Source organism: Centruroides sculpturatus, unplaced genomic scaffold (genome assembly GCF_000671375.1).
Source record: "Centruroides sculpturatus isolate CEXI.00-Female unplaced genomic scaffold, Cexi_2.0 scaffold281, whole genome shotgun sequence".
In the NCBI taxonomy this organism is placed as follows: Eukaryota; Metazoa; Arthropoda; class Arachnida; order Scorpiones; family Buthidae; genus Centruroides; species Centruroides sculpturatus.
In genome coordinates this window covers 414856-427852 of record NW_019384696.1, presented here as the reverse complement: position 1 = coordinate 427852, position 12997 = coordinate 414856, and the positions used below count along the sequence as shown (strand labels likewise).

The 12997-nt window shown below is 30.4% G+C and overlaps 1 protein-coding gene across 1 annotated transcript in view; it reads left to right on the top strand.

Annotated features, from left to right (window-relative positions):
• The window catches only part of LOC111627451 (DNA-binding protein RFX2-like), a 138219-nt gene that overhangs the window by 112651 nt on the left and 12571 nt on the right, over positions 1–12997 (top strand). Inside the window, exons 10-12 of the mRNA XM_023371020.1 lie at positions 542–794; positions 874–965; positions 1029–1174. Of these exons, the coding sequence (XP_023226788.1) occupies positions 542–794; positions 874–965; positions 1029–1174 (491 nt within the window). The remainder of the gene's footprint in view (positions 1–541; positions 795–873; positions 966–1028; positions 1175–12997) is intronic.

Sequence of the window (12997 nt, the reverse complement as noted above, 5' to 3'; positions counted from 1 at the left end):
TTTAATTTTTGGAACCTAACCCCCCTTTTCATACTAGTTCTTTGTTTCGCATAACAGCAATTTTTTGGAACATAACTCCCGTGTTATACAGGAGTTACCTGTACCTTCATATGTAGAACTCTTCATAACTCAAACTGACCATTTTTTATTTTTATTATTTATTTTTTTTTTTTTTTGTCTCTTCAAATTCAAGATTTAGAGGTTTTACTATATGTTATTTTGCTTAACATTAGTTTCCAAGAGTCTATTGATGGCAGGAAGGAACAAACAAAAATTTAATGCAAATCTTTGTTTGCTTGATGATGACAAACAGGTTTGTTGAAAGTGCTAGCAATAAAAGCTATTAATAATGCTGTACTCAGTGAGTTTTTCTTCCTGCTATTTAACATTTGCCGTGAGGATCAAGCTATATTATAATCTATTGATGATATTAAGTAAGGACCCACTGTATTTTTCAATGTTAAATTATTTACAGCAACTATAACTTAAATATTTATTAAAAGATGACTTATTAAACTTTTTATGTTTTAATTTGTTCAAGGTTAAAACCCAACAATTCCACAAAATCTGATAATTCAGATGGAAATAGTACATCTAGTAGCTCTGTTACATCACAGACTGCAGAAGGCCTTCATAATCAGCAGCCTCAACAACAACATCAGCAATTTCTTGGTGATGCTTCAGCTGCAATTCCGAATTTTATTGATATTGATTTTGAAACATCAGCCTTATCTGATGGTATAAATCAGGATGATTTACTTGAATTTCGCAATTTGTACAGAGAACATTGTGAAGTAAGATATAATTACAGATATAAGAATATAAAATAAGTGTAACTATTATAAGTTTCTTATAAGTTGGTTATCTTTAAAGGCATTTTTAGATGCTGTAGTAAATCTTCAGTTTTGTATGGTAGAAACCTTATGGCAGACGTTTTGGAGAACACAAAATAGCCATGGCCAAAAGTAAGTTGAAATTAGAAAATAATTATGTTCTATTATTTTAAAAATCTCTATAAATTTTTTTAGTGAATATGAAAAATTACTCAGCAAGTCAAAATTATACCTTCTGTGCAAGTGTGAACCAGTTCAACAATTCGTTCGTCGAGCTGATTATCAGTTTTACCAAAATCTAGTCGATGTGCTCATTCCGGATGTTTTAAGACCCATTCCAAGTAATTATTTTTCTCTCTTGAATTTTGTTTTAAGGTTATAATAAATCATTGTGTCTTGTGTATGAATGTCTCTTTAATCCAAACTTTTGTTCAGTAGATTATCTCACAGAATCATGATTAGAAACATCTTTATTTTTTTTTTAAATTGGATTACATTGCACATTTAAAAAATTAAAGATGTTTCTAACTGTGATGCTGTGAGATAATCTACTGAACAAAAGTTTGGATTAAAGAGATGTACAGTACATACACAAGATCCAATATACAGCAACNTAAAAATCAAGTTTAAGTCATTTTATTCGACTTTACGTCTGTCCGCCACAAATATTTGAAGTCGTAATATCACTACAAAAATGTTTAAATCACATAAAATCATATTAAAATATATACATTTACAAGTATATACTGTATTTACAGTACATTCATTTGTAAATTTAGATTACTTTTTTCTGTACTATATTACAAACTAGAATTTATTTGTTTGTAAGCTTAAAATAGATCCTTATTAACTATATATTATTAAAAATGCATTAATAAATAAAATACAGAACGGGAATGGTAATTTATGGTTTAGCCTAGTGACAAGTAGATTTGGAGACAAGTAAATTCGACTTACGTCACTTTCCTGGAACCAATTACCGACGTAAGGCGAGGTATACCTGTATAGTGAAATTCAGTTATTATATTTGCCAAATGGTCTATAACTTTGTTATATTTTGAAATAATTATTAAGTAGTTTATCTTAAAAGTAGACAATGCTGCCTTTTTACATTTATTTTAATAATTAATTTAGGATTTAAAAATCCTATGATATTTGGTTAAACATTTGAGTTTTTATATTATGTTTTACATGTTTGAGTAGACTTTTGAATAATTGCTTATAATTATTAATTATTAGCAAATCATTTAAACCCAATTTAGAACTAAGTTCAAATGTATTGCACTAGTTTTAATAAATAGTTTTCATAATAACTAGATAATAAGAAGTCATGTGTGTAAAGATGTTTTAAAGGTACAAACCTTACAAACATTTGTAATTTGATGGATAAGAAGTTAAATGTGCAAAGAAATTTTATGATTTTAACTTTCAGTAATCTGTAATCAAAAAGTTGGCTGAAGAGGGGCAAGGAATGCCCGAAACATGTAAAAATACAATGAACACGTATCTACCAAATAAAATTTAATGATGAGATTTGCCAAGTGTCTGAATAAATACAATAATTGATTTGTGTTCGAATTACTAAATAGTATTCAGATGAAACATTTAATTATGATAATTTGTAATATCTTATTTATAAACATCACTATGAATGTAATAGAAATATTTGAAATTCTAATAAATGANATATGTAGAACTCTTCATAACTCAAACTGACCATTTTTTATTTTTATTATTTATTTTTTTTATTTTTGGTCTCTTCAAATTCAAGATTTAGAGGTTTTACTATATGTTATTTTGCTTAACATTAGTTTCCAAGAGTCTATTGATTGGGAACAAACAAAAATTTAATGCAAATCTTTGTTTGCTTGATGATGACAAACAGGTTTGTTGAAAGTGCTAGCAATAAAAGCTATTAATAATGCTGTACTCAGTGAGTTTTTCTTCCTGCTATTTAACATTTGCCGTGAGGATCAAGCTATATTATAATCTATTGATGATATTAAGTAAGGACCCACTGTATTTTTCAATGTTAAATTATTTACAGCAACTATAACTTAAATATTTATTAAAAGATGACTTATTAAACTTTTTATGTTTTAATTTGTTCAAGGTTAAAACCCAACAATTCCACAAAATCTGATAATTCAGATGGAAATAGTACATCTAGTAGCTCTGTTACATCACAGACTGCAGAAGGCCTTCATAATCAGCAGCCTCAACAACAACATCAGCAATTTCTTGGTGATGCTTCAGCTGCAATTCCGAATTTTATTGATATTGATTTTGAAACATCAGCCTTATCTGATGGTATAAATCAGGATGATTTACTTGAATTTCGCAATTTGTACAGAGAACATTGTGAAGTAAGATATAATTACAGATATAAGAATATAAAATAAGTGTAACTATTATAAGTTTCTTATAAGTTGGTTATCTTTAAAGGCATTTTTAGATGCTGTAGTAAATCTTCAGTTTTGTATGGTAGAAACCTTATGGCAGACGTTTTGGAGAACACAAAATAGCCATGGCCAAAAGTAAGTTGAAATTAGAAAATAATTATGTTCTATTATTTTAAAAATCTCTATAAATTTTTTTAGTGAATATGAAAAATTACTCAGCAAGTCAAAATTATACCTTCTGTGCAAGTGTGAACCAGTTCAACAATTTGTTCGTCGAGCTGATTATCAGTTTTACCAAAATCTAGTCGATGTGCTCATTCCGGATGTTTTAAGACCCATTCCAAGTAATTATTTTTCTCTCTTGAATTTTGTTTTAAGGTTATAATAAATCATTGTGTCTTGTGTATGAATGTCTCTTTAATCCAAACTTTTGTTCAGTAGATTATCTCACAGAATCATGATTAGAAACATCTTTATTTTTTTTTAAAATTGGATTACATTGCACATTTAAAAAATTAAAGATGTTTCTAACTGTGATGCTGTGAGATAATCTACTGAACAAAAGTTTGGATTAAAGAGATGTACAGTACATACACAAGATCCAATATACAGCAACCATAAAACAGAAAAATTATAAATCAGTTTTGATACAGGTATATCTCAACTTATGTCGTTCCCGATTATATGTTGTTTGTCAAAAAAGTATATGGAAAAATAAAAATCAAGTTTAAGTCATTTTATTCAACTTTACGTCTGTCCGCCACAAATATTGAAGTCGTAATATCACTAGAAAAGCGTTTAAAGCACATAAAATCATATTAAAATATATACATTTACAAGTATATACTGTATTTACAGTACATTCATTTGTAAATTTAGATTACTTTTTTCTGTACTATATTACAAACTAGAATTTATTTGTTTGTAAGCTTAAAATAGATCCTTATTAACTATATATTATTAAAAATGCATTAATAAATAAAATACAGAACGGGAATGGTAATTTATGGTTTAGCCTAGTGATAAGTAGATTTGGAGACAAGTAAATTCGACTTACGTCACTTTCCTGGAACCAATTACCGACGTAAGGCGAGGTATACCTGTATAGTGAAATTCAGTTATTATATTTGCCAAATGGTCTATAACTTTGTTATATTTTGAAATAATTATTAAGTAGTTTATCTTAAAAGTAGACAATGCTGCCTTTTTACATTTATTTTAATAATTAATTTAGGATTTAAAAATCCTATGATATTTGGTTAAGCATTTGAGTTTTTATATTATGTTTTACATGTTTGAGTAGACTTTTGAATAATTGCTTATAATTATTAATTATTAGCAAATCATTTAAACCCAATTTAGAACTAAGTTCGAATGTATTGCACTAGTTTTAATAAATAGTTTTCATAATAACTAGATAATAAGAAGTCGTGTGTGTAAAGATGTTTTAAAGGTACAAACCTTACAAACATTTGTAATTTGATGGATAAGAAGTTAAATGTGCAAAGAAATTTTATGATTTTAACTTTCAGTAATCTGTAATCAAAAAGTTGGCTGAAGAGGGGCAAGGAATGCCCGAAACATGTAAAAATACAATGAACACGTATCTACCAAATAAAATTTAATGATGAGATTTGCCAAGTGTCTGAATAAATACAATAATTGATTTGTGTTCGAATTACTAAATAGTATTCAGATGAAACATTTAATTATGATAATTTGTAATATCTTATTTATAAACATCACTATGAATGTAATAGAAATATTTGAAATTCTAATAAATGATTAAAAGTTTCTATCCTCTGAAAAATTTTTAAGTAGAATTTTAAAGATAAAATGTAAAATATTCTGAAAATAATATATTAAAAATATTTCAAATTCTTGTCAATGGCAATTGTATTTGTTTAATTCTAAGTTTAATTATTGAGACATTTGAGATGCTCATTTTCTTGAGTACAGTGATACCCCAAACTTACGTGATAGGTGGGACCGAGCGATAACCGAATTTGCATAAGTCAGGGTATAATTTCGCATTTAAATACATACAAATAATTTTTAATTGGGACCGGAGACTAAAGAAAACAATAATTTAGAAAAAAATGTTTAATAAAATCTTAGATAATACATATGTATAACAATTCATTATTATACAGTTTTTCACATTTACTTGATCATCACAATAATTTTAACGTTGTTTCCATCTCAGCGATAATACCGTGAAGTTTACGAATGATGCTTGAATTTAAAGATTGAGCATTTTTCACAGCTTCGAGAATTTTTTCTTTACCTTTTATAATTGTTCTGACCGTCGATTCCGGTAGATCAAACTTCTTTGCCGATTCACAAATTTTCATTTTTGTATTGAAGTCTTTAATGATGTTAACTTTACATTCCAAAGATAAAATTTTTCTTTTCTTGTTTGATGCCGAAGAATCAGTTCTACTTTGTTTATATGACATAGTAGAGTCTCTCAAGTCTCCGTAGATATAACAAACACAAAATAAATTGTAGCTATGCGTTGATTCCATGTGACACATCTGAACATGTAAGCTGAACAATAGTTTGGGGGGAATGAGTAATCAAGAGTTGCGTGGCGCTCAAATAAAAGACGAATCGACGAGATTTGAAAATCACGTAACTCCAGGTTCGCGTAAGTCGAGGTATTACTGTATTAGTTTTGTGTCAAAGGATTTATTGTTGGGCTAAGTTAAAAAAAAAATTTCATTTTATATATTTCTTTTTTGTTTCATCCGTATAGTGTTAATTATTCTTTTTTAGTTTTGTTTGTCGGTTGACTATATACGTGATGTAAATTATTATTTGTACTTTTATCTATGATGTTCACATTCTTCTTTTGTTGTAATTTTTGACTTTGGGCAGATTTGTATGACTTTGGGCAGATTTTGTATGGCAGCTCTATGCAAATGGCACTGAATAAAGGGGTGTTCGGTGCAGAATTCGGCATTCTGTACAGTGACTGGAAGAGAAGTGTGTCTTGCCCTAGAGTCAGGTTCATCAAAGTGTTTGTCTGCTTTCTTTGTGTCGAGAAGAGGTGTAAGTCTAATTGTCTTTTTTTGCAATCCGTTAACATCGAAGGAACTGTTGGTTAGAGACAACAACCTTTGTCACTGTGGATAAGATTTGTCTTTGCTTCACATTTCCAAAGTGTGAATATTTTTGGTATTCAGTGGACCATTCCCCTTTTTCTTCATCTGTCTAATTTTTGTGAGCTGTCACGTGCTAAACCCTTGTGAATTTTGTGAATATACTATATATAAGAATTGTGTACATAAAGTTAGTTTTTAGTGTCTCTTGGTGTGATTGTACTCATGGTAAATCGTTCTTTATCACTCACCTGCAAGTTTCAGCATTACAGACACTTGCAAATCCCACATAGTTTAAAGTAGTTTGAATTAACAATTTTATCTCTTCATTTTGATGATTTCATCTAAAACAGATTTTCTTAACTATTAACTATTGATATTGTTACTTGTTAAAATCAAAATAATTGTGTTTGTCTCAATGCTATTTTATGTCTAATTTCATATTAATTTTAAATTGTGAAGACTCAATTACAATGTGAAGACTCTCAGACAGATAACTAATGACAATACTTCTATAATTCAGAGAAATAAAAATTTACCATTTTATCATATAGTCTCTCTATTTAGATTCTAACTCAGGTGGAGATATGTTGCTAAATGTTTAGATGTTTTATGTCATAGGAAGTATCATTTCTGAAATATTGTCCTTTTGGATGCCTTCAGTTAGGTTTTCATATGAAAAGAGACTTATAAAATAAATCTTTTGTTTTAGGATAAAGTTAAAGTTATATAATTGTGAGATCCACGAGTTTTGGGGGTTGTTTTAATCCATTTTACTAAAAAAAAAATTTTATGTAAATATTCGCGGATAAAAAAACTACCCACGAAAAACCATTTTACGAGTGTTATGTCACTAGTAAATTCCACAAGTACTTTCGACCTCCACCGAGGTCTGCTTCAGGTGGTGACTGGCCGTGTTTCGACCCGACCGTCGTAACGATGTTGCCAACGATGTAAATAAATAAACGTGCGCGTCGGGTTTCACCCCCCATGATAGCTTTGTGAATCTGAGATAGCTTTGTGAATCTTTGAGATTCACAAAGCTATCATGGGGGGCAACTGCATCAACTACAGGGATGGGGAAACACTTGCACAGGTGTGGAGGTATTTATTCGACGAGTTCGAGCAACGGCGGTCGGAGGGGTGAAACCCGACGCGCACGTTTATTTATTTACATCGTTGGCAACATCGTTACGACGGTCGGGTCGAAACACGGCCAGTCACCACCTGAAGCAGACCTCGGTGGAGGTCGAAAGTACTTGTGGAATTTACTAGTGACATAACACTCGTAAAAAAAGGTTTTTCGTGGGTTGTTTTTATTCAACGCAGTGTTAAGTTGTTGGAAGTCGTTTATCTTGATAAAAAAAACTATCGAACAGTTTTGGATCGGATGTTACCCCAATTATCAGCAATCAGATGGGAAAGTTGACACATAGGTGTCAGAAAATGCACTGTCATCGTCAAAATGGCGGATCACATGACCTCTTTTCCATGACAAGTGAATAAAAGCTTGAGCCCAGGAAGTTCAGGGCAATCAAACTGGAAGTTATACTTGGTAACTGTGCACAATCCATCTCCCGGACCTCCATACAACGGACCCCAGTTGAAGACAGATCATGGTTTTGGACTTCCATACAGTTTGCCATATTTACGAGGACTGCGATTCCTACGAAATTATAGTTTCATACCATTCATTTCCTCATAGAAGTATTTTTATTAGCAATTTGTGAACTTTCTCCCCTGCAACAGGAATAGGCTTAGCTAAGAGCTGCCATTTTGTATATATTTAGTATCTAATTGCATCTAACCTCCTATATGTTAATCTTAGATCTTAATAAATGCTTTGTTTAATTGTTAAACTTATCTCCTGTCTATCCAAGGACTCCTGTCAACTTGCTCACCCCCTCGCCACTTGATAGAAAGCCATCCAAAAGACAAAGTGGGCAAGTTTTACCAACTCGACGTGTAAGTGGCAATTAGGGTACTGACCCTGTGTCCTCGTAATCTCACATAATTATCTAGACTATCTCTTACAGTAATTCTGTACTCATTGGTTGTTATAATATCTTGCTCTCAGTTTATGATCAATAGACTCAACAACAAAGTTTAAAAAAATTGTATCCATTTCATAAAGGTAAAATTTTGAATAGTAGATTCTCTGCTTTATTTTTGCATCAAGATTTTTTAAAAGTATTTTCTCCAAGGACAATAAGAATTAATAACAAAAAGATTATTGTGACATTCAAATATGCATTCTTTAGTATGATTTGCAATTAATTTAATAAATAAAATGTGTGTAATGTAAACAGATATATGTATTTTTAAATAAATTAAGACATTTAGTGATGTGTATGTGTGTATAGGAAAAGTCCTAATAATGAACATCCTGTATAACAAACCAACTTAATTAACAAACTTGTCTTTAGGTCCTGACTGTTTTATATTTACAGTGAAAACTGCTTAGGCGACCACCTGCATTCGACGGGCACCTGTCAAAACGGGCAAAAATTTCTGGCACGGAATAGTTTATCCATAGAGTCTTCGTATAAGTTACCTGTATTAAACGACCACCTGTGTAACGCGACCGCGGGCATCGATTTTTGGTCCGAAACAACATACAACACCTGTAATAAGCGACCACTTTCGCGAATGTATCTGGTCTAAACTATTGTAAGAACCCATCTCAACAACGTTTCCACCTCCTAATATAATGAATTAGTCTAAACTCTCGTTCGAACCCATCCCGGGCACTTCTCCCACCCTTGAAATTAGGTGCAGGTGTTAATAAATTAGTCTAGCAACAAAGGAAATTCATTTCAGTTTGTTGGAAAATGTCCGAAATGCAAAGTGCTGTCGTTAGAAGATCGTATTAAAGTTATCACAACAGCAATTAGCGGCGAAGTTTAACTGTGGGAAAACAAAATTTATTTTACCCTAGACCTACAGTATTTTCCTTGGGGGTGTAAAATATTGTACACGATACAATTAATCGGCTGATCTCATCGTTTGATAAAATCTATTTTTATTTATTTATTTTGAAGCTCATATACAGTACACGTGCGATAAATAGTTTCTGTATCAACCTACCTTATTTCCACGATATTTTTAGAAAAATAATATCCAAGTAATTTTCGCAGGCAAAATATTCAAAAAACAATAAACGCATTAATGCAAAAATCAGTTTTACTTCCTTTTTCGATTCCGCGATTGTAATGAAATCGTATAATGAGAAAAAATAATAAAATCGTTTTATTATTAATTAATAATTTTTCTTATTGTACTTAATTAATTAAGAAAATATTAAATATTAAAAAATACAGTATTTTTAAAGTTAAAATAAGATTAAACTAACGAAAACCAAAAGCAAAGTGATGGAGAGATAGGACGCGCTTGTATATTGATGACGTAATACACGTAACTGAGGAGCGAACGAAAAGAACCGAGTCGAATTAATTAAGTCGGAAAAAAGAAAGTGTGCATTATAATCGAGAAAATGCGAGTATTGTATTAATCTTTAAAATATTGGTGTTAAATCTGTCTTATAATATCATGACGACTCCTGTAAATCGGGTTATCCGATAAGAATAAAATACAATACCAATATAGCCCTATTGTTGAAAAAATTCGTTTATTTTTGCTCGCCTCGAGTTTTGCTTAGTAGAAATGGCTAAAAAGTGCACAAAATACGTACGGAAATACGGTATTACAGCACCACCTGTATTGGACGACCACCTGTCTAAAAGACCACTTTTTGAAGGAACCGTGGGTGGTCGCCATAGACAGGTTTTACTGTATTTTATATGCATTTTTCATCCTGTTTAAAGTACTTTTTGCTGATTCAATGGAAAATCATCCAAATTAGCAAATCAACTGAATCTGAGAAAAAGATTTATCAAATTGTTTTTGTTTTCCTCATGTATCCCACTTTTGCATTTAGTCATGTGATATGAACACCATCAGATATTGAATAATCTTGATATCAATTGAGCAATCTCTATTTCACATGTTGTCTTCCATCCTGGCATTCAAAATGCTTGATCAATGGGGACTAAAGACCAGTTTTCATTCACAGAGGGGACAATTTGTTTTTTTTTTTTAAATCAAATTTCATATTTATTGCACAAAATTTTGATGTACTGTATCGATCACCATCGCACACTATTTATTCACTGGTAAGTACTGTACAAATTTGCTGTGTAGAGAAAAAGCCATTCAATTTTAACCAATTTGTAAATTCTTATTTTGAAATTTTGATGCATACAGTATCGAGGTTTTCTTTTTACAATATCTTTCATACAATGGCAGAAAACAAACAAAAACAAAAGCAACTCACTGTTGTGCAGAAGCTGCAAATTTTAAAAGTGGTTGATACAGAGGAAAAGAAACTTGATAATGTATTAAAATATGGCATTCCAAAATCAAGCTGCTCAAGAATACTTTCATATAAAAAAAAATGCAACATTAATAGGATCACATTGACTTAGAGCAGTGGTTATTAACTTTTTTATACTTGCGGCTCACCAAATATTTCATAATATTTTTGTGACCCCCATTTTTTTAATAATAATTTATATTTGTTAAATTATAATAAATTGATTTTTTTATTATTGCTTTAATTTTTTTATATAATAAATGTAAAACATAATTTTATTATTTCTTTATCTATTTAAATAACATTTAAACTTCACAATTAAACAAAAACTCATTAAATTTTAACAAAAAATAAAATAAGAAATAAATAAATAAAACTAAATATGAAAACTTTATCTTTTCAATTTCACTTTCAATATGATATTCAGTTATACATCAATTTTCTTTTTATTATATTCTAAAGGAAATTTTGCATAATTTGGTGACCCCACGACAAACTTCTTATGTACCCCAGGGGGTCATGGCCTCCTGTTAAGAAACAATTCTATTTCAGTCAATGGTTCAATGATGCAAGAAAAGGCATGAGAAGAAGCAGAAAGCTTGGAATGAATGATTTCAAGCATGGAAACATGGAATGAATGATTTCTAGGCATCAGATGGTTATGGCAGTTTAAGAAGAGGTGGAATCTGACATCACTAAAGACAGCTAGAGAGGCAGATGGAATGGACCCTGAAGTGGAAAACAATTGATTTCGAAACTGCCAGAATTAACACACAGTTACAAAGCAAGAAACATTTTCAATGACAATGAAGCAGACTATATGTTCCCCAATAGAACACTAGCACTTAAAGGGGACACTTACCATGGTGGAAAGTGCAGCAAAGAATGCTTAAAAGTATATTTTTGTGCAAACAGTGATGGACCTGAAAAACCCACCATATGATAGGCAAATATGCTTCAAAACTGCAAAATATCTGCTGTGTACATACAGAAACAATGCTAAGTCGTGGATGACAGCCTCACTTTTCAGGGAGTGGCTATTAGCAGTTGATTCTAAAATGATGATCACAGACAGAAGAATCCTGCTGTTCATTGACTGTTGCAAGGCCTATATAAAATGGATGATTTGAAACTGAAAAACATCGAGTGATCATTTTTCTGCCAAACTGCACTAGCAAACTCAGCCAATTGATCAAGATGTGATTGCCTTCGTGAAGAATCCTTACAGATGACAGTTTGTTTGGCATATGATTCGCCAAATGGAACACGGAAATAAACTGGTATTAGTAAAATGGAATGTTTTGCAGCCCATGTAATGATTGTGTTCAGTTTGGAACAGCATTGAACCAGCCACTATTAAAAATTGTTTCAAAAAAACTGGTTTTTCAGTTCAAGATAGTTTTAATGAAAATTATGAAAGCATTAATGATGACTTTATCTGTCTGGACAGAAGTAACCAATGTGGTACATTTGGAAGATATGACATTTTATGATTTTGTTCAAATTGATAACAGTTGTGTTGTATCATCAGAAGCTAATACTGAAGTAACTGAACATGGAGATGCATTATGTCAAGTTGAAGATAGTGTAGATGAGGAAATGAGAGGGCCTTACCAGTAAAACTACCAAAAAGGTCTGAAGTAAATGCAACCCTTAATACATTAGAGATGCTCATCCAAGCATCAAAAGAAGCAGATAAAAACATAAAAATATTCCTTGAAATGGAATAAGTGGCATTTAAATTACTTAAAAAGCAAGAAAGGCAAGCAAATATGAGTTTTTTGCCAAGAATTTATAATACTGTATACAACATTCAGATCATATATCTAATGCTCCACAGCTTTCCTTTGTATAATTTCATATATTGTAACATGTTTTACTATGTTTAAAATATTTTTTTTTGTTTTTATTTTTTAAGTTTTGTATATATTTATTTAACTTAAATTTTATGTATGTTCTACAATATTCTGTTCATTTTGTTCAAACTTAAAATTTAATAAAATTTCTGACAGTCCTAAATAAAGGACATCCTAATAAACAAACTCAAGAATTTGAGAATTTGATTTCCTGAAATTTGTTAATTAGGACTTTTCCTATATATATATTTTTTTTAATACATATCAGTCTCATTTGATATAATAATTTATAAAAAAAATAAGTCCATGTTTAAATGTCAAATATAAATTATTCTAACATAAATTTTAGAATACATATTAAAAATTCATGTAAATTATTCTAAAATTTAAGTTAGAGTAATTTATATTTGACATTTGAGCATGGACTTAT